This window comes from Sinohyriopsis cumingii, chromosome 9, assembly GCF_028554795.1.
Source record: "Sinohyriopsis cumingii isolate HCF-2022 chromosome 9, ASM2855479v2, whole genome shotgun sequence".
Lineage (NCBI taxonomy): Eukaryota > Metazoa > Mollusca > Bivalvia > Unionida > Unionidae > Sinohyriopsis > Sinohyriopsis cumingii.
Window position 1 is genome coordinate 7,881,477 of NC_142969.1, and position 22,244 is coordinate 7,903,720.

The 22,244-nt window shown below is 39.6% G+C and overlaps 1 protein-coding gene across 1 annotated transcript in view; it reads right to left on the minus strand.

Annotated features, from left to right (window-relative positions):
* Positions 1-20,088, minus strand: part of LOC149791235 (uncharacterized) — a 93,526-nt gene extending 73,438 nt beyond the window's left edge. The window contains exon 1 of the mRNA XM_089969720.1: positions 19,349-20,088. Coding sequence (XP_089825846.1) covers positions 19,349-19,486 — 138 coding nt within the window. The 5' untranslated portion in view covers positions 19,487-20,088. The remainder of the gene's footprint in view (positions 1-19,348) is intronic.
* Positions 20,089-22,244: the final 2,156 nt, after the last annotated feature.

Below are 22,244 nucleotides of genomic sequence, written 5' to 3' on the forward strand. Positions count from 1 at the left end.
CTCCCTGCTCCATAAAGGATAGCAATCGTGCCTCTGTGGTAATGGATGGAGTCATTACTGGCATCCACAATGACATTTTAGTTAAAACGACTTTACCAGGGTCATTATTTGGATTTGCAAGATCCGCTGGAATTCTCCAAATTGCATTTCTATCATCACCTTTTCGCACAAGCACCACGGTATGCTTTGCTCCGTAGATAACTTTTCGCACGTTCCTACAAAATCCAAATATATGATGCAGTGGAATCGCGCATGAGAAAGATCTACGCGCCCCTGTTAACATTGATATGCGTGTTGCAGCTCCGATGTTAAAATTAGGATCGTTGTTTATAATCATATTCTCAACATCAGCATCAGCGTTATTAGCATTATTTCTTGGTCGTCTTACCACAAATTGCGAGTTTCCAGCAGTGTTTTTAGTATCCTTTGCAAACATCATAGATGGACCCGCTGATCTTGTATAATCGTCGGAATATCTTGCTAGCCCGATTATTGTTGTAGCAACATCAACATCGCGTTCTATAGACTCGATCTCTCGCCCGTCAATGAGATATTTTGCGCTCTCAAATAGCGCCATTACGCCGTTATTGACTAAGCCAACTTTGGTACCATCTGGATACGGTGCTGGTACAGCAGGAGTATCGGCCTCTGTTACAAGTTCTCCTTCGATTTCAATAAACGCTTCACACGGTAAAAAATATTTACTGGTATCATGGACTTGAAGTTCAATTCGCGATCGTATGTCGGGTTGTACTGCATAATAGGAATAAAATTGATAATTACGGACAGAATCATCCTTGTGCACTGGTGCGTCCATATCAAACGCCGGGTCAGCTGTTCGTTTAAACATTTTATTTAATAATACGCTGATGCATCTAAATCATCGTCGTCGTTTTAAACCACTTCCCGCTATTATGTTTGCGATGTCATCTTGATTATTGTTTACCAACGACGCTAGTTTTTCTTCCACGGCGTTATTTATTACTTTACTGACATTCGCAGGCATCACTGTCGTTGATGGCATCACCGGTGGTTTCTGTTTTTTTCTCCTCACCAACGACATTAGTTTGTCCTTTGCAGCAGAAAGCGCCTTTCCGGCAACATCTCCAATAGCACTAATACCCTTATCACGAATAACATCAATAGCCTTCATTCCTAATTGTTTGGCTAACGGCGCTACTTTTGGAGCCATTCTTGTAAATAACCCCGCAATGGTGCTACCGAGACCATCTCCATAGTACGCGCGGTAAACAGGCAATCGCGAGTTTACCACGTAGACGAGTACTGGTTTATCGTGGTTGTAATGTATAATCATCTTTATTATAAAAACACCGGTTTTTCAATTAGTGATTGTGATCATCACCCCTCCCCCACCGCCGTGTGGAAAACCGGAATAAATTTTATGAAAATTTCCTGGGGTTTTTGCCCTCGATAAAAATCCGGTTTTTTTCCGGTTTTTTCCTGATTTTTGGTCATTTTTGGTCGTTTTTTGTTGCCTATAGTCGTTTTTTTTCGATTTTTCAGCAAAAACATCGATTTTCTCTAAATGATTTCCTGGGGTTTTTGCCCTCAAAAACGGTCAAAATTGACGCGGATTTACAATATTATATAATTTTGCAAACGGTTGACATGTGTGGCGGGTTAGTTTTGTAAAACATTTTTTACTCTGACCAGTTTCCATCGATGGGAGAACTGTCATAGTTCTTGTAGATAATTATTCTGACATTTCCTCCTGTGGAAAACCGGAATAAATTTTATCAAAATTTCCTGGGGTTTTTGCCCTCGATAAAAATCCGGTTTTTTTCCGGTTTTTTCTTGATTTCTAGTCATTTTTGGTCATTTTTTGTTGCCTATAGTCGTTTTTTTTCGATTTTTCAGCAAAAACATCGATTTTCTCTAAATGATTTCCTGGGGTTTTTGCCCTCAAAAAATTGCCAAAATCGACCAAAAAACTGACAATTTTTTTAATCATCCACGAGTTCGTCTATGAGCGTTCGATATGCATTAATGTCCATGATACCGCCTGCAAATAACCGCTTGCAAATATCAGCGGCCTCATTGATTATTTCCGGAGAGTTATTTCCGGCTCGTTTTCCTCCGATTAGTACCTCTAGCCGTGATATATCACTGAGAACACTGTTAGGACAAGCGTTTTCAACTAGACCACTACTACTTGGATACCCCTCTCCGCTTGTTTTTTTAGAACCAGCTTTTTTTGGACGTTTTTCTTTTCGCTGTTCTTGTTGTTGTTGTATATCATAATCATCAATTCCTTTTTTAAATTCTTTATATCCCAATTCTTTTGTATCCAAGCGATCAACCCCTTTATTCGTTTTATACAACCAATTAACCCAGTCATCTCGTTTTATATTACTGTTTTTATACTCGTCTTTTAAAAAGTCTTTTCTTGAATGATAGCTTTGAGCGGCAAAATTACCAAAAACCCTATAATCGTCGGATTTCAGTAATTGAGGTCGTTTTATTTCCTCTATAGCCCCTTCAGTGAGTTTATCCATAAAGGAAATCCCTCTTTGAGTGGAAATTTTTTGAGATTCACCAACATCAATATCAGCTAATCGTTCATACTCTCGTTGGGTTTTTATATCACTGGAAAGTTGTTTTATCCGTTGCTGTGTTTGTTCTGTCTCTGCTGCTATCTTTTCAAGTACAGGAAGAAGAGGCGCCTCTTTCCGTTCGCCTTCCTTAGGAATATCTCCATATATTGCCCGTTCTGTTGCCGCTGTAACATCCCTAGTCGCTTTAGTTACCGGGGCAAACAGTTGTTCGCTTCCAACAGTAAAATCGGTTTGTAGTTGCTGCCGCGTTTGAAGTTGTTCTCGGACCCTGTCTCGTAACGGTATGAACTTTTTAAGCGCCGCTAGCCGCTCTCTGGCTAGCCGAGTAGTAAGTGATTCGCCTACCATTATTGCAATTGCGAAGCAATTTCTAATTTCCCGCCGAGTGTACCATCGGGGGCTCCACGGAGTTTTCGTCTATAATCCTTCTAATGTTTTTGATCTTGCTAGAAATCTCCCGGCGTCGTTCATAAACACGTCCGAGTTTTTTTCGTATTATTTCAACGGCAGTAAATAGTCCAATGAATGCATTTGCGTCATTGTGGTACAAGTTTTCATTGATCGTATGTTGTAATCGTTTTATAAAAAAATACTCGCGGGCCAGGGTAAAACGCCCCCGTTTTGATTGTTCGTTAATAATTTCATAATCGGATAATATTTTTTCACTGTCGAGACCATCAGATAATTCAATTCCTTGATTTTTTAATTTTGAAATCTCGGCTAATATATTATTGATGTCTTCGATATTCATTATTCTTATAGAACATCTTGTTTTTAAATAAAAAAAAATGAAACCCCGTGTATCAATTCCGAAGGTGTTTAATAATTCGTTAGACGTGACCTCGTCAGCGCCATAGGCGCCGGTGACTTCATCACTCGCTGATTTCTGTTATATATGAAAATCGAATTCTATGCCCGGTCTTTTTTGAGATCGCTGAATTCTGTATTCCTTCTGCAACAAATCGTATCGAGGCTCCACAAATGTCAAAGTATCTACTGGCTTCATTCATCGACTGAAATATTTTTTCTTCGTGAGTTGTTGTATCAAATGACTTTACGGGTTTTGCTTTGTTTGAGTATTTACCAGTTTGGCCTTTTTTGACATTCTGACTCTGAGAGATGGCTTGCAGGTTTGTAAGAGAATTATCAGTCTTATTATTATTAATATGATCAATCACAAGCCCATTCTCGATTAATCCGTTAAATACTTCAAATACCATCCTATGAACATAATACTTCTTCTTTCCGGAACCAAATGTCAAATACCCCTGATTATTTACGGTACCAACCGGCTTCTTCAGTCTACGATTTCTAACAATGCCGTCGCGAGACGCCTCGTAATTGACGAGCAGGGGATGCGACTGAAATTCTCGGTCCATTTGTATAATAATACTACTTGTCTAATTTATTATTTGGTTTAATTATGAATCTTTCAACGTAGTCCTGGGGGGTTTTGATGACGAAGTCGGCGGTAGGGTCAATGACGGCGTTTTTAATTCGCTTGTCATAATAGCGTTTTAGTTCCCTGTATCGCTTTCCGCCACAATTGATACACAACTGCGATTTTCCTCTTACACCGACGTGACAAACCAAGCACGGGAGGGGGCCAAGAGAACCATTACGAACGCTTTGTAAATGATACCCGCAGAATTCACCTCTACATGATTTATTGCACGGGGTTGTCGACCCAATCATCAACCATTTGCAGTGATTCATTATACTATATTCTTTTATTTAAATACTTGTTTTAATTATATGGATGAGTTCGAGAGATTAGCAGCAATTAAGCCCCGGAAAAATATTAAGTTCAATCTCGATAGAGTCCTCAAGGACGCACCAAAAGCGTTAATAAACGATAGAACCCTGTTGAGTAAAATACGCGATTGTATCGATGAATTCAAGCGTGATGGTGCATCTCATAGTTGGTCAACATTTCGAATTGATGGCGTTGTTGATGCTACCATGAACGACAACCGCGCAGCAACGATAATATCACAACTTGACGGTAAAAAGTATTTCTTCAGAGTAAAATTCATTGTCCGGGTGGAATCAGGTGATTGGATCATACGTGATAAATTTGAACCAGTTCTCAGCGACAAGAAAACAGTCATTGTTAGCCGCGACTCCAAGCCGGGGTTGTTAACCGGAATTGACAGACCATACTATGAACGAGCGTATCCTGAAACAGCAGTTGTCTATGGAATATACCCGTTAAATAAGAAACCTGATATCGGAAAACTAGCGCCGATGAAACAGTCAACGGGGATAAATTGTGTAGCAGAACGAATAATAGAGCATTTTACAAATGCATGTCGAGGAAACAAATTGACTGATTTACGACGTAGCAAAATCAACCAGTGGGAGGAGACAGTGCGCGAGCGAGGAGCAACCATCAGCGACATAGCGAGATTAGAAACATCGCTGAGATTTCCAATAACCGTTACAACGATAACCGGTGAAGTATTACACGAATCAAAGTACAAATCGAAGGGAGCCCCAATCAAAATTATTGATCATAACGAACACGCATGGACGCCCGCGATCACAGTGTTTCCACGGGATAGAACGGTAAAGTATATCCCGGGGGAATTTTTGGGAGAAGAATTCTCCCGGGATGGTTTTCTCGCGGAGAGGAAACTATTTGATGCTATTGCTTATTTGTGTAAAAACGACCCTGTATCAGTGTGGTTACTTCGCAGCGCTGATACCTTTGATCAGTTTGTAAGACCAAACGGTGAATTATATCGCACTGAAGCATTTCACAACAAGATGAAAAAAACCGCCATGGAATTTGAAGAGCATGATGAACAACTGCTAACAAATTGTTTCACGATTCCATCGGTTGCAGCTCATGTTGCAGCGAGGAAAAATGCGTGGAGCCCAACGCGCAAGGAATTTCTACCGGATGTACAATCCAGTTGTTTGGAATACTATCACGGTGGACTATGGAACACTGAATACAACCGCGACGCTATGATTTCCGTTGATATGGTTGCCTGTTATCCAGCGAGTTTTCTCGGGTATGGATCCGCCGCTGAGTATTTCAAACGATTTGGACACCCCAGACATGAAATGACTCGTGTTGCTATTAATGGACCACTGCCTGATTTTGATTTAACCGGATTCGCTCGCATAGTATCATTTGAATTCGCAGCAGGACTTCATCGCTGTTGTTATATTTGGATCGGTAGACACATGACTGAAAAGAAGTGGCTGCCAATAGCGCTGCTACGGTATATGATTGATTGTAAAATGCTTGTTTCGTTGATTGTCAGTGACGCAATTATATCATATCGGGCGCAGACTGAAGTCTGGTTACCAGAACCGGAGCGTCTAGATAGTATAATTGACGAGTCCAGAAAAAACATTGATGCCGACGAGGAATATATCATCGAATGGTCCAGGAGAATATTTAACCAACGAAACCACGAGGCAAAAGATCTCGGTAGAAGAATAATTGGTAAGTTCACACAAGGTGGAAAAAACTGCGACTACAAACGATATTGCTCACGGCTGATTATAGATGATGCAGAATATGATTTCGTAATCAAGGACGCAGTGGCGAAAAATAGATACGTGAACTGCGAAACAGCTTTCTTGTCCAATGGAACAAAGTTGGGTAGAGTTGTTACCTACAGCGATGGAGACAGCCCGGCATACCCGCATTTGAGGGCGTCTATGCTGGGTTACGCCGCTATCAATTTATTCTCGATGATAAATAGATTTCCTAACACCGCGGTTAGAGTAGCCGTTGATTCATTTTATATTGACGTAACGTATAAGGAAAACGTAGCCGAGTTTACTAGTCCGGACGAGAGTTGGGGTACATGGAGAATTAAAAATGAAATACGACGCGATTATTCCCCGTCAGCAGATGTCACCGTTGAGAACAACTACTTACGCGGTGATAAATTGTCAGAATGGTCTAATGCACCATCGTGTTCTGATCCAATTTGTAGACACAAGACGGTTTATTTAAGCGGCTGTGGCGGGTCAGGAAAGACGACTCGGGCAATTGAATTATTTCGTACGCGGGCAAGTATAATCGTGCTTACACCGACCCATAGACTAGCGCGAGAGATAAAACAACGAAATGTTGACGCCGTTACTTATCACAGCTTCTTTCGATACAGCGGCGGTGAGTGGACTCCTGATCGAATGGGTGAAAAATTTATTCCCGACATTATCATCTGGGATGAGATATGTACTGTTTCGTTAGATACTTTACAAATGTTTCTTGAGTGGTTGCTGCGCGCGAATACAGCGGTAATCATGTGTGGGGACCATGGCCAACCACCACCATTTGTCGGCGAGGGTCCACATGATTGGTTAAGGGGTTTTGTGGACTATTATGAAGAAACCGATACTGATTACCGAGCACTTGATGAACAACTGCGCGGGGTTAAAAAATTAATCAGATTACAGCCGGATAGAATTCAGTGTGAAATAATTCGCGAGGTGATTCCGGAAACGCCGTTAAATGAATTCTGGGGAACATGGAGACCAAACGATTTGATTGTAGCGAGTAGAAAGATAGTCAGAGACACACTTCAGCGGAAGTTGTTTGCGTTGCATAAGGAAAAGTTTCCAACGCGCCCAGTGCCGTTATGTTATAGACCCGCGGACACACGGCGGCAGAACATTGAAGTTGAAATCCCAGGCCCGACAGCGTCAGGGACAAAAAAACAAATTCTCGTGCTGAATGATATCGTGCTCGTTGATATCAGCGTCGTCGAGGACGCGCTACGTGCTGATAAATCCCCGTGGACGCTAGGATACGCAACGACAATACATTCCTCGCAGGGACTAACCATCACGGACACAATTGTTTGGATGGTTGATAATCGCATCGAATGGTCAAATCTAGTCTATCTTGCAGTGTCCAGAGTACGAAGGATAAATCAGCTTCGAAGAATTGTTATTGACGGAGTCACCGACGGAGTCACTGACGGAGTCGCCATCGATGCAAGCGTCATTGATAGAAAACTCTCGGGTTACCGCCAACAGGATAAAAAAAAACAGCGGCGTTTTGATATTGATGCCGAATTAATAATTGCGTTACGACAACAACAGAATAATCACTGCGCGAGTTGTAATTGTGTAATGCGCTGGCGTTATTCGGATAAAGACGCTCACCAATTTACCGTGGACAGGATCGATAACAGTCTCGGTCATGTCAAAACCAATGTGAGGTTGACCTGTCTTGAGTGTAATAGACGCAACGGCGCTAGTTAAGACCACGCGGGGGTAATTGAGTATCGTTAGGTATCACTTGTAGTTGCTCGCGTGTAAATCCGCGCTGAGGAGCAGTTGAATCCAGTCTATAGATCGGTGGTCTACCAGTTGATCGTGTTATCGTTGATATGTTATGTGTGGTAACACTCCAAATATGATCGGTAGCCCTTTTTTTACCGCCTTCAAGCTCTCCTGGTTCATATAGATATCTAACAGTGACATCGCCAAGAATCGGCTTAGAAACGCTATTTACTTTTAATTTTCCGGGTATATACTCGTATTTAATCGCGTCGCTGGGCTTCATGTTGATTACTCGGGTAATCTCGTTATTTAACGCTGCAATTACACCTGGCAACCTTTTAACCCATTCACGAGATCGTTTTTCTTGGATGAATTCCTTCGCGTATTGATATCCAAATAACCGTTCAGCGAGAGTCCGATTGAATCGTTCAACAATTGCCTGATCACGATGTAGCGCAGTATGACCTCGTCGTATCGCGACGCTATGATGTTTCAGCGTTGATAAAACAGCGCCGCGAAATTCACTACCAGGATCAACTTGTAATAGATTTAGCCAGCGCAGAGGACCTCTTCGATAAATCCGCTCAAACGCATCGGCTACTTCAGTTGCTGACTTTGTTTTCAACGGTTCCGCTTGTTTGTATCGACTCGCAACATCAACTACGGTTAGCGCGTATTTGTAACCGTTGTCATGCGGCAAAAATAGTATATCAGCCTGATGAACTTCATTAGGTACGCTGACATCAAAGCGCGAGAAGTTGATTTGTTTAGGCGGTGGTAGATAGATTTGCCATATAGCCTGTTTGGATAACCAATTAGCCGCAGTGGCCTTTGTTACCTTTGCAGCGCTTGCAAGCTTACCAATTGCGGCCTTCCCCTTCCAGTATCCTCTCGGAGAATAATAGATGGATTCCATGTTGTTATTATAAACGCTATCGTTTTCAATTACCAGCGCGAGAAGCTCCGCTTCCAATCATTAATTTACCTTTCATAGCCGATTTTACCAACCATGAGGCTAATTTTTCTTTGACGGATTTATCAGGAATAGCATTTAATGCGTGAATTAATTTTACATCCGCGATATGACGCTGTTGCAGATCGCTACTTTTGTAAGCAACATCATGAGCATGACACGCCTTATCGATAGCGTTTATTGGATACTCACCGGGTTTGGGCTGATTTTGATCATCGAGTCTAATATCTAATCGTGTTCCGGGGCCACAGTAGTTATATCCTGGGAGGTGTTTTTCTCCTGGATACTTTGCCCACGGTGTTCCGGGGAGTTTTGCCAATTTGGCTGCGATGTCACCTCCTCGCTTTTTTTTAAAACATCTCCGGGTCTAATAGAAATAAATCTAAATTTCTTTGTACCGCATTGTACACACTTGCCAGTAAGCGCCGATCTGTTATTTCTTGTCGTAACGGTTGTCATATCATTTGTGCCAGTACGTACTCTACACTTCACACAATATAGATCCATAATTTATGTATAGAGATATGAATATAATTGATTTTTCGGCGACTAAAACAAGAGAACCAGTTAAGCATGTTGCAGCGTTACCAAACTCGATCCGGATGATTATCATCGGACCATCTGGATCCGGCAAGATGCAATTGTTACTCAATTTAATAATGAGATGGATGAAGTGGGATAAGTTGTATTTGGTTGCTCCTAGCGTAGATGATCAACGATGCTACGAGGTGTTGAAAGATTTCAACGAGAATGCATCAGCGATCGCTAAAAAAAATGTTATTGAGTTTATTACGGATATCAATGATGCACCGGGTATTGATGCTATTGATGGCGACGTTAACAATCTAGTCGTGTACGATGATGTTATGTTAGACAATCAAAAAAACCCAGCTAGGATATTTTCCAGAGGCAGGCATAAAAACACTGACGTGATATATGTCACTCAACGATACACTCAGATTCCAAAACTAATTAGAGACAACTGTAATATTCTTGCTGTGTTCAACGGCGTTGATACACACACGCTACGAAATATTTGGCAGACATGGTGCGGCGGTGACATGGACTTTAATGTTTTTCGAAACTTTTTTAGTCATGCTCAGTCGACCCCACATGGATTCGTAACGATAAATTTACATGATCCTCGGACACGATATCGTATCGGACTTGACCAAATATTCGGTTAGTTGTAAATAATTTTCATTGTAAATAACCACTTAGCAGCAGGGGGGGCAATGACATCGACGCGGTCGTCGACGTGCTTACCGGACGCTGACGACGCTGGGGATCGACGCGCAGAAGGTGTTAATTAAACCAAATGACGACGCGACGATCCCCCAACGACGTCGTCGTTTTTTTTTTTTACCAGGCGCTGACGACACTAGATCGTTGAGTGCAGAAAGTAATAATTAAGCAAAATAACGATTGGACAAAATGTCCGATTCGCCCCCCCTGCTGCTAGGTGTTGTCTAATGTTGCAAAGTGCTTAGAGCTTCTAAAGATTAGGCGCTATACAAAGTCTTTTCTTCTTCTTCTTCTTCTTCTTCTTCTTATTATTATTATTATTGTTATTATTATTATAGTTTTTATCAGATATCGCGCGAGAATTTAAACAACGGAATAGACGCCATTTGTTATAGTATCGATCTCTCGCTCGCTCAGGAAACATATCATCAATTCACCCTGGGAAGAAGATGGCTGCGAGAGCGACTTAATAAGAGCATCAATGATGACACATTATTTAGTGGGACATTAGAGTGTCTGACAATATAATTCAGGTAACACTGGTATTGACATACTAAAACTTGAAACAAGTTATTTAAATGCTTGAATTGTATTGACGGAATCAGTGCATTATATTCCCATTTGTTATTGGAAGGGCACAATAGCGATTAGCCAATAATCAATAAGTTGACTAAGATCCGCTTGCGCGACAGGCTTTGTAGGAGATTTATTCACAATTTGATATTTTGTTTCTTTCATACGACACTAGCAAACAACCTCAAGTGCAAGCGCCTGATTATCGCATATACTTCTAGGCGATGAACGTTGTCGGTATAGTCAGTCTATAGGGAAAAGCTTTATAATTGACATACAAAAGAGCAACCAAGGAGGCAAGTTCACTCGGGTCCCTATACACTCGTGGAAAAAAAGATGGACCAATGTTTTGCAGGTTAATCCAGGTCAAACATTTCTCCGAAAAGTAGGCGGGTTGGCGAAGCGTAATTGACTTAACATCGCCATGGATATTTTGAAATTAATATCGACCAATCTAGCGGTGAACGATTGAAACGTCTCAGAACGATTAAATTTGGACATTAACATTCGCAATAGATGCTCAAAAGCACTGCTATTATTGGGGAAAATGTGCACGATCACGTGAATGGGTAGCAAAACTTCCTGCGATTGCGCAGACCACAATGAAAACCGTTGAGCAATCAGATATATAACTATGACTAGTGTGTACCTCAACATTAACTGGTCATATTGAACCTGTATATGGCGGTTATGTAAGCCCTTTACGCAGATATTTATACGAGCCTTAATAAGTTGATAGAGGAACAAAAAACGCTATAGTTCATATCTGGAGTTTGACATCGCATAGAAGTTCACATATAACAGGAGACATCACTTGCTTTTCATCCTTGCTTAAATCTCCTCGACATCTGAAAAAAGTGATGAGTTTGTGATTTAACTTTTCTTGTTTCGATTCATGCTCACTGTAGGAAATTATATTTCCGCATGTTACGACTCTATTTCATCAAGTTAGAAACGGACAGAAGCGACGCCAAATAGTTTTGTAAATCTTAAATCATTCAGCTGACACAGCTATACATTAAAATGTGAGTGGAAGTTATAATGAAATGAATTTAATTAATCAAAATAAACTTCAATGAAAGCCCCACCTAAAGAAAAGGTCTGAATAAATTCAAAACTGAAAATGTACTGGTCCTCCAATAATCGTGGCATTGTTAAAATGGCGTCTTTCAGATATAATTTGTATAATACACAACAGTTTTAAAATAATAGTTTAGTTCTAATAATGAACACTTTCTAATTCCACTGGACAGACCGTGCACATACTTTTTCCTTTCCAACAATGCCCAAGTACACCATTAAACACGTTTGTGGACTTACAAGAGGAGATTGAATCCAAAATTGAAATGAAACATGTTGTTCAATTACATCCTCATCTAAACTATTTCTCAATATAACCCTTATGATGCATCTTATTACTCATTTGCCAATTCATTTGACGTAGCCCAAACAATGGAAAATTACTGAATTATCCTAGTACCATAAAATCCCCACCAGGCATTGATAAATGAATCCAAAGTTGCAATTAAGTCTTACTATTACGATTATTTTTAGTAGTCATCAACATATATGTAATCCTCTATTTAGAGATCGTATGTAATTGTACGCTATTGTCAGACCATATGTAGGCAAAAGAGAACTAAGGATAACACGTACCAATTACAACCATGAATATAAATAACAAAATAAAATAACATTTTGTACCAAGGTTTAAAGAAATACAGATATACATAACACATCATGATGCGCGTGAAGACTACATTGACAAATATAAGTTTTAAAAGTGGAGAGAAACTGATAGCTATAAGTATTGCTGGCACTGAGGGAAACTTTATTCACAATCTAGCAAGTATCGCCCCACTCGTTACTCTCTGAATCTTGATAAATTACTTATGCTTTACCAGCACCTTACCAATTTCAAAACTGAGCGATTGGAATCAGTAATGTGGCAATGACAGTCCCACATTAATACTCGTTGAGATTTAATTTGTATGGATTACAGCATAACATATCAATTACTGGGCAGTTGTGAATTAGTGTGTCTGCATAAAAAGAGTATATGTCCAACGCGCATTACCCACATATTCCAATGGTGCACTAGACCAAATCTATACCGGAAAAGCCCATGGCTTGCATAACGTTTCTTATCGTTTGAATTATAGGTCTATATATACCAATGTACCTAAACACAAGATACATTATCGCCTGACGCCCCTAATGTAAGCAGGTGTCTACATGTAGCTATGGTTTATTATTATAGTTTGGGCACATGTTAGACTGGATTTTTCATATACCTGATGATAACATTCTACAGACCTACCTGGAGTCCCACGAACTTGCATCAGATCATCTCTACACTGTGTACCATCGTAACAAGTCAGTCCCTAACACACCACCTTGATTTGCTTCTAAGAGAAACCTCCGAATGATAAGGTGAACCAAACTAATGCATGACATCGAAGCAAACCTAACAACATAATTACTTCTTACAGTAAACCAACTTGATAACTGCCTGAGTGCATTGTTTGACAAACATGCACCAGCAACAAAGTGTACAGTATCAATACAATACGTAATCTCCGTGAGATAGCAGTGTTAGGGACCAGCTTCTCACAGCTGAGAGATTTTGGCATTAGAACCGACACTATTCATGAGCAAATCTATGAAGCCGCTAAGAACAATGTCATAAATATAATCCATGCTGCGAAATCATCCCACTACAGTGCCAAGATTACAAAACTTTCCAACTGCAATGAGCTCTTCGAGAGTACTAACAAGCTAATGTCAAGGAACGTATTACACCATTTGCAACCTCCTTCTCTACAGTCGATATGGGCCTGTTTGCAGATTTCTTCCTTGACAAAGTACAAACCATGAAAAAAAAGCTTGGCGACAAAATTTAAATTGACTAGTCGTCACATTACACTTGCGATACAGAATTTCAGCAGTAACCGTTAGCAGCATTTAAACCTCTCTGCGTGGATTTAGTACTTACAATCGTGATAAAGAGTACACCAAAGTTATGTGCACTTTATCCGATCCCGACTTCACTGCTGCTTGAGTGCTTGCATCCAGTATGCCTTCACGAACTGATGCAATTAACACCTCTCTCTCATCCAGGGAGACTGCCACTGTAAAACTTCTGCTGATGAAACCAACACTCGACCAGAACAATTTGAAGAACTATCGCCCAGTTTGTTCATAAATAAAATGCATTCTAGCCCAGTCGTTTATATTTTGGTGTTCCAAATGGGTCTGTTATTGGACATGTTCTCTTCGTGCTAGACTATCAGGCCGTCTCAATTGTTATAGATCATCATCCAATGTATAATTAATTGTACGATGATCACACCCAAATATTCAAATCTAGCCATTCAACTGAAGTTGAAGCTACCTTCCAAGGTGTAGAGAAATAAATTAAATATGTGACATCATGGATGACATTAGACAAGCTCAATATCAATAATGATAAAACTGAACCCATTCTGATTACAAAGTTAATAATTTCTCATTCACATCCTTTGCATCAAACAATGAATATCCGAAACACTGGCATTAAATTCGAGATCTTCTCGACATTATTCTCTCATTGCACCAACATAACATGAACATATACAAGGCTGATTACCTTGAGCTGAGACGCATCTGCTCCATTCGCATTTATCTTTCAGCTGATGCATCAGAAAGCTTTAGTGTTCCTTAGTACTTTCTAGGCTTGACTAATGTCAATTGTATCTTGTTCATCTCAATATCTACTCAAGAAACTTCACACCATTTAAAGCACAGCTGCTCGGATCATCGTTAGAGTCCCACAATCAGAGCACACGTACCCCTACTATGTACCTGCACTTTATATCCATTCGATGTATAATCATACACAAAATGTGTTCTCTGTGCCAAGTTTTACTCACGGTCTCCAGTCCAACATACCAATCCGACCTGCCTATGTGTACACACCATCAATATACATACACTCCTCTTCTGACACTTGTATTTTAATTATTACCGCTATGAAAATGTCATATTAACAACGTTCTTTTGAAACCAGGGCTAATCAGTGTAGAACGAATATATAGCCAACTGAATTACACACACACACACACACACACACACACACACAGAGTGATTTCATAAAACACATCTATTTCGATTGCATGAACAGACTAAAGGACCTAATACGGTGTTAAATAGTTTCAGCACGTTATCTGTTTTCTAATTTCATGTTGTGTTTTATTTAATAATATCAATATAAGTGTTTTCCAATGGTGTATAGCGATTAAAGCTTCTAAAAATTAGTCGCTTTACATACAAAGTCCTCATTATTATTAGTATTATTATTATGAGTAGTAGTAGTATTACCATAATTATTACTATACTCAAATGCCAATTTAACTGGTGTTATCTATATTAACTTTGTCAGAATCGACTGTAAACATTACCCTTGTCCTTGCTGTTGTCGTGTCATTAACGAGTGTACTTGTCATCAGTGTTCTCTGGAAAATCTACCTTATCAGAAAAGAGGCTATGGTAAGTTGTAAGAAATATAAACGTTGTATCCATCGTGAAAAGTACAAGAAAGGCATACTGTACCGCCAAAGTTTCATGTGTATATCATGCTTGTTGGATTTTAGGCCCTAGTTAACTTGAATAATACAGATTTCAGTGCGTGGATATTAAGAGCATTGATTGAATTTATTCTCTCCTCCCGACGCAACATGAGTATTTTAATTACACTGTTTGTCAGGTGTAAATGTTGTAAAATAATGAAGCCGGGTTTAAATTGTATCGAGAGAAGAAATTCAAAGCAATTCTGTAAATGACACATTCATTTACAATTCACAGGAGTGATAAATGTATATGACACTACACTCGTGCGCATAAAGTCAAACAATGTATTTAACACAATTATTTTGACCTGAGTTCAAAAGTTGATACAAGTCACTGATATTGTTTCTAAATATTATAAACAACGTATGATTTTATCACCAAGACTATTACAAATTTCACCCTAAATATTTATGCATTATTAATTTTCGCTCATATTTGATTGTTGATTAAACTCATATTTTTGTATTGAATAATAATGCAACCAGTGATGATCCTGAAAAAGGTAATCTAACATGGAAGCAGGATAATATGCTATATTCGGCTAGAAAAACACGCACTGGACTGAACATTAAAATGTCTCACTCTCAAATAGAGAAACAAGGAGGGTTTTATGCCACGATCTGACCATTGCTAACGTAACTGGCGCCAAAAGTTTACTAAGGCTAGGATCGCTATAATTCGCAGAGGTCCCGCATAAATGTCCGATACAAGCGACTTATCGTGTGACAGCGGGATACTGTTTCGGCAGATCATCTAGAGCGACCATCGCAACAACTTGGGTTGCTAGCAGCCCGTGAAAATCTAACGGTGCAAAGCAAGGATTAGATTTTAAGAGCCATCAGAAAAGTGGTTCTAAGATTTTGCGAACGTAGTACATTCTTCATGTGAGGGATTAGCTTATCTAACCAGAATAATACAGTAAAAGTATCATATCAGCAGAAAAGAACTTGCGCTGAGTAAAGATCAACGAGCTTATGTGGTTTTCGCGGATAAACGAGGATGCCCAGTCATAATGCAATTTTTGAAGAAAATGTTTGATAGAAACGATATCATCATAGCCATTGCGCAGCATCATAATACAATTACGAAACATAGTGAGGCTTTTACTGGTATCACATTACACATATCGGCGATGCAGGCAAACAAACAGGTTGGTTTTATTATTCGGCTCTCTCTATTGTTGGCTGGTGCAGCTGGCAGGATGCTAACTTGTTTACTGAACAAATATTTGGCACAGGTACCAACAGTCGAGGACGTAAAGGGAAGAAAAACAGCTGCCGAGGATTTGTATTCCTGGTAACTTACGCTGCTACGCAATGCTGATTTCGAAAAAGTGCTTTTCGGGTTTCCCAGGATGAGATATCATATTTTCCAAGGATCTATTACCATGTCGAACATTGTCAAGTAACTTGCATTACAGTGTAATGTCATCAAAATCGAAAACATGTATGTTAGATCAGGAAAATAATTGGTCTGCGTTTTATCACGACTGGGACTCAAATAATACAGAATATTGTGACTCATGTGCACTGCCATGGGAAACCAAGCACGTGAGTACACATATGGCGGTGGCCAGCTTGCTGGTAGAATAGGGCTTGCGTATAATTCAATACAATGCCTACAACCAATGTTAGGTAAACTGTAGCAGAGCAAGAAAAATGAAATAAATATAATGCCTGTGTTGTAAAATCGCTGGTGAACAACTTACAAATCGCGGAATATTGGTTATCAACAAAGCGAACTGCACGGAACAAGCTAATAATAAATCATCGTTTATGCCATGTGCGATAAAGTAAGCACCCGTGACTGTGGATGATTACCAAATGCTCCATAGGGCACAGAGCGAATCTTAGTAGTCGATTATATTAACATCGATGATCTTGCAGACATGAGGCAGTTCTAGAAGGAAAATAACGGATATAAATAATTGGTGAACGTCATAGAGTATTCATCTCTAAATGAAACCAGCCAGCATGAAAGTGTTTGAGTTAATGGTGATTAAACCGGATAAACTCTTGGTGGAAAACGGCCGGGATTCATACAATAAAACATTCGAAGAATGACACTTTTCGCGAAAGATCTTCTCGCGAGGAGTGCATAAGTACTCGAAGCAGACTCAAGGTAAATATGTGGTTGTCGAGAGATTTAAATGAACGCTGACACGAAAATGTGGAAACACTTTACTGCAAGTGTCCCAACAAGGAACATAATACGTATTGCATGGGCTTTGTACAGAATATAAAATAGCAATCAAATTAAAATGAATATTAATCAAGCGAGCATAGTGCTTTAACACCGACAAAATGCAGCGATGCTGTAGCAGATGCGTTCAGACACCTAGGCCTCCACTATTGAAGGACATTGCGAGTAGGGGATCGTGTTAGGATTTCTAAAATTATACGAACGATTGAAAACGGATTTACACCGAATTGGACCAAGTAGATTTTCAAAGTCAATACAGTCTTAAACACTATCCCGATGACATATTCGATCACATATCAGCGCTAAGAACCTCTGCTTTGATCATTTTACGAACAGAAGTTATCAAAGACTACTCAGTACATTTACATAATGGAAAGGGGTTTAGAACACTGTGGTAAACATTCACAGGTCATATATATTTAATTCGCGGATTCATACAGTTGATATTCAGGAACAATTTCTTTGTAGATCTGTTAGTATTCTGCTAATTCTCACTTACTAGCCACCGATTTGTACACCATAAAAACAAAATGCGTATTTTGTTTAATATAAAATCAAATTTAATAACATTTTATCTGCCAATAATAGATGTCCCTTAGAAAATTCGAAACCTATTGTCGAATCTCGCTAGGACCTTAAAGTACAAGTGAACTTTGCCGAATTTATTTCAGAAATGGTATTATTACGTGTATCTCTGTTCCACCTGATGTCTCTAATCCTTAAGTGGTTCAAAATTTTCAAGCATACTCTTACTTGCTTTGTAGCTTAATGATTATAGTAAGGGCAAAATGAACGACGAAATCGTCTACGTGTGCCATAGTGATGTGCTCAACATCGACGAGATTGAGGATGCAGTTGTCCAAGTGCATTATTTCCGTCGTTCAACTTCAGGGTCCTAGTAAGAATTAACGGTCATATGTATTTGTCGGCTGCTAATATCCAAACGCCACTTGGTTGAGGCGATATTCCTATCGCCCACTGCACCTCTCCTTTAGCACCCCGACGCGGTCGCACTAAACCATACATTATTTCAATCGTTTAGAATAATACATTCAATCATCGACCAATCCGTCTGATTTAAGCTGAATTTGAGTCAAAGTTGATCCCGATACCCGGCGCTGAAAACGTTCCTGATATTGATCATCAAGAATAAAGTCACAGGAACATGTTCCACGTGGTTTTGCTTAAAAGGTCATTCACCCCAACCGGTTGCTGTCCAAGCCGTTGGTGCCCTTTTGAGGGAATGATTGTGTTGCCACATGTATCGACGCGTTGCTGAGCGAAATTAACACGATTCATCAGGATTTTATCCAAGTTATGTTAGACAATCTGTGTCGTAATGATTCTCATTTGATCATCAAGTATTAGCATACGATAAATTGTATTCCAACATTACAATGACAAATACAAATCATTTTAGTTAGATGGTTTGAGATTTATATATATAGCATGAGTAATTCAATTGCACTAGCGCTCAGATGTACTAAACGTAACAGCTTATAGCCGGTTAAGGATTGCACCTATATAAGTTGTTTAAAACAATTTCGTAAGGAATTGTTACTCTCTAATGGAAGTGAAACTTGAATGAATCTTACACCATATTCTTGAGCATAAAGTGCAAGAACAAATATGTTTACCACACAGATGCACACTGAGTTCAACAGTTGTTGCAACTAATTGATATCTTTCCTAAATTGGGCACACCAGTGAATGCAACTTCAACACATGATCAAACTAGAACAATATATGGATGCTCTTAAGTAATATTATGTATACATGGAACTATCGCCATGAACGATATATGTACCAAATTGATAAATAATTATCAACAAAGTATGATTGTATCTCCTACGGGGATAAAATATAAGACTATTAGAAGTTTCATCCATAAAGCGACATTTGACTGTTGATTTACCTGATAGTCATATTGATCTTGATTCAATAATGGAACATTTGTATTTTGTGGCATCCATTCAACGATCACGATGCATTTCCTGTCACAATCTGCTCGTCGAATAATCAAATATCTACCACGAATGGTCCATCCCCTCATGACTGCTGAAAGAGAGCTTTTGAGAGCCTCTTGTATTTATTTTATAATCCCGTTGTCCCAGAAACTTTGCTCCTCAATGCGATTACACTCCTGACGTCATGTAGCCAAGTCACCATCGACCATCATAACATTTAAAATATAACGAATGTGCCGTGAAACACATGCCACACGGTTAAGCACGAATACACTAATACATATTACATGAGCGCACATGAACTTTGTATCTGCATGTTAAATCATTTCATCATAACAACAATATGATGTACATCCCCTCTTTGATTTTATATTCCCATCTCTTATTATGTCTGCCTTGTTGTTCTCATTCCTCTTATTGTGGCCTGTAGTACTGGGATATATGAGAATAGCGCGACACGTGACATACCAACTTAATTTGCGTTTCTTTACAGTAGTGAGCAGATCTTCATATAGTGTCATTCAGTGCTTGCAGTAGTACATTACATGGTACTCTCTTCTTGTCAGTCAGTACTTGTTGTAATACATTGTATGATTCTCTATTAGAGTCAGTCAGTACTTGGTTAAATTCATTACACGGTACTGTCTTAGTGTCAGTCATTACTTGCTGTAATACGTTACTTGATACGAACCGGTCAAATGCATTCAAAATATTTTATCATACAAATAAATGTTATGGTTTTATTTTTTTTCGCACTTAATCATGAAGACTGTCAGCTATGTAGATTGTATTTATAGACGTTTTGCATTGTGATAGAAAGATATACTAATGTATATTCGAGTCAATAGTATATTTTATGCACTGGGAATCATATGTGCGAGCAGCAGGGGGGGCGAATCGGACATTTTGTCCAATCGTTATTTTGCTTAATTATTACTTTCTGCACTCAACGATCTAGTGTCGTCAGCGCCTGGTAAAAAAAAAACGACGTCGTCGTCGTTGTCATCGTCGAGGGGCCAAATCGACAATTGTCCGGACGTCATTTGGTTTAATTAATACCTTCTGCGCGTCGATCCCCAGCGTCGTCAGCGTCCGGTAAGCACAGCGACGACCGCGTCGATGTCATCGCCCCCCCTGCTGCTAAGTGGTTATTTACAATGAAAATTATTTACAACTAACCGAATATTTGGTCAAGTCCGATACGATATCGTGTCCGAGGATCATGTAAATTTATCGTTACGAATCCATGTGGGGTCGACTGAGCATGACTAAAAAAGTTTCGAAAAACATTAAAGTCCATGTCACCGCCGCACCATGTCTGCCAAATATTTCGTAGCGTGTGTGTATCAACGCCGTTGAACACAGCAAGAATATTACAGTTGTCTCTAATTACTTTTGGAATCTGAGTGTATCGTTGAGTGACATATATCATGTCAGTGTTTTTATGCCTGCCTCTGGAAAATATCCTAGCTGGGTTTTTTTGATTGTCTAACATAACATCATCGTACACGACTAGATTGTTAACGTCGCCATCAATATCATCAATACCCGGTGCATCATTGATATCCGTAATAAACTCAATAACATTTTTTTTAGCGATCGCTGATGCATTCTCGTTGAAATCTTTCAACACCTCGTAGCATCGTTGATCATCTACGCTAGGAGCAACCAAATACAACTTATCCCACTTCATCCATCTCATTATTAAATTGAGTAACAATTGCGTCTTGCCGGATCCAGATGGTCCGATGATAATCATTCGGATCGAGTTTGGTAACGCTGCAACATGCTTAACTGGTTCTCTTGTTTTAGTCGCCGAAAAATCAATTATATTCATATCTCTATACATAAATTATGGATCTATATTGTGTGAAGTGTAGAGTACGTACTGGCACAAATGATATGACAACCGTTACAACAAGAAATAACAGATCGGCTCTTACTGGCAAGTGTGTACAATGCGGTACAAAGAAATTTAGATTTATTTCTATTAGACCCGGAGATGTTTTAAAAAAAAGCGAGGAGGTGACATCGCAGCCAAATTGGCAAAACTCCCCGGAACACCGTGGGCTAAGTATCCAGGAGAAAAACACCTCCCAGGATATAACTACTGTGGCCCCGGAACACGATTAGATATTAGACTCGATGATCAAAATCAGCCCAAACCCGGTGAGTATCCAATAAACGCTATCGATAAGGCGTGTCATGCTCATGATGTTGCTTACAAAAGTAGCGATCTGCAACAGCGTCATATCGCGGATGTAAAATTAATTCACGCATTAAATGCTATTCCTGATAAATCCGTCAAAGAAAAATTGGCCTCATGGTTGGTAAAATCGGCTATGAAAGGTAAATTAATGATTGGAAGCGGAGCTTCTGGCGCTGGTAATTGAAAACGATAGCGTTTATAATAACAACATGGAATCCATCTATTATTCTCCGAGAGGATACTGGAAGGGGAAGGCCGCAATTGGTAAGCTTGCAAGCGCTGCAAAGGTAACAAAGACCACTGCGGCTAATTGGTTATCCAAACAGGCTATATGGCAAATCTATCTACCACCGCCTAAACAAATCAACTTCTCGCGCTTTGATGTCAGCGTACCTAATGAAGTTCATCAGGCTGATATACTATTTTTGCCGCATGACAACGGTTACAAATACGCGCTAACCGTAGTTGATGTTGCGAGTCGATACAAACAAGCGGAGCCGTTAAAAACAAAGTCAGCAACTGAAGTAGCCGCTGCGTTTGAAAGAATTTATCGAAGAGGTCCTCTGCGCTGGCCAAATCTATTACAAGTTGATCCTGGTAGTGAATTTCGCGGCGCTGTTTTATCAACGCTGAAA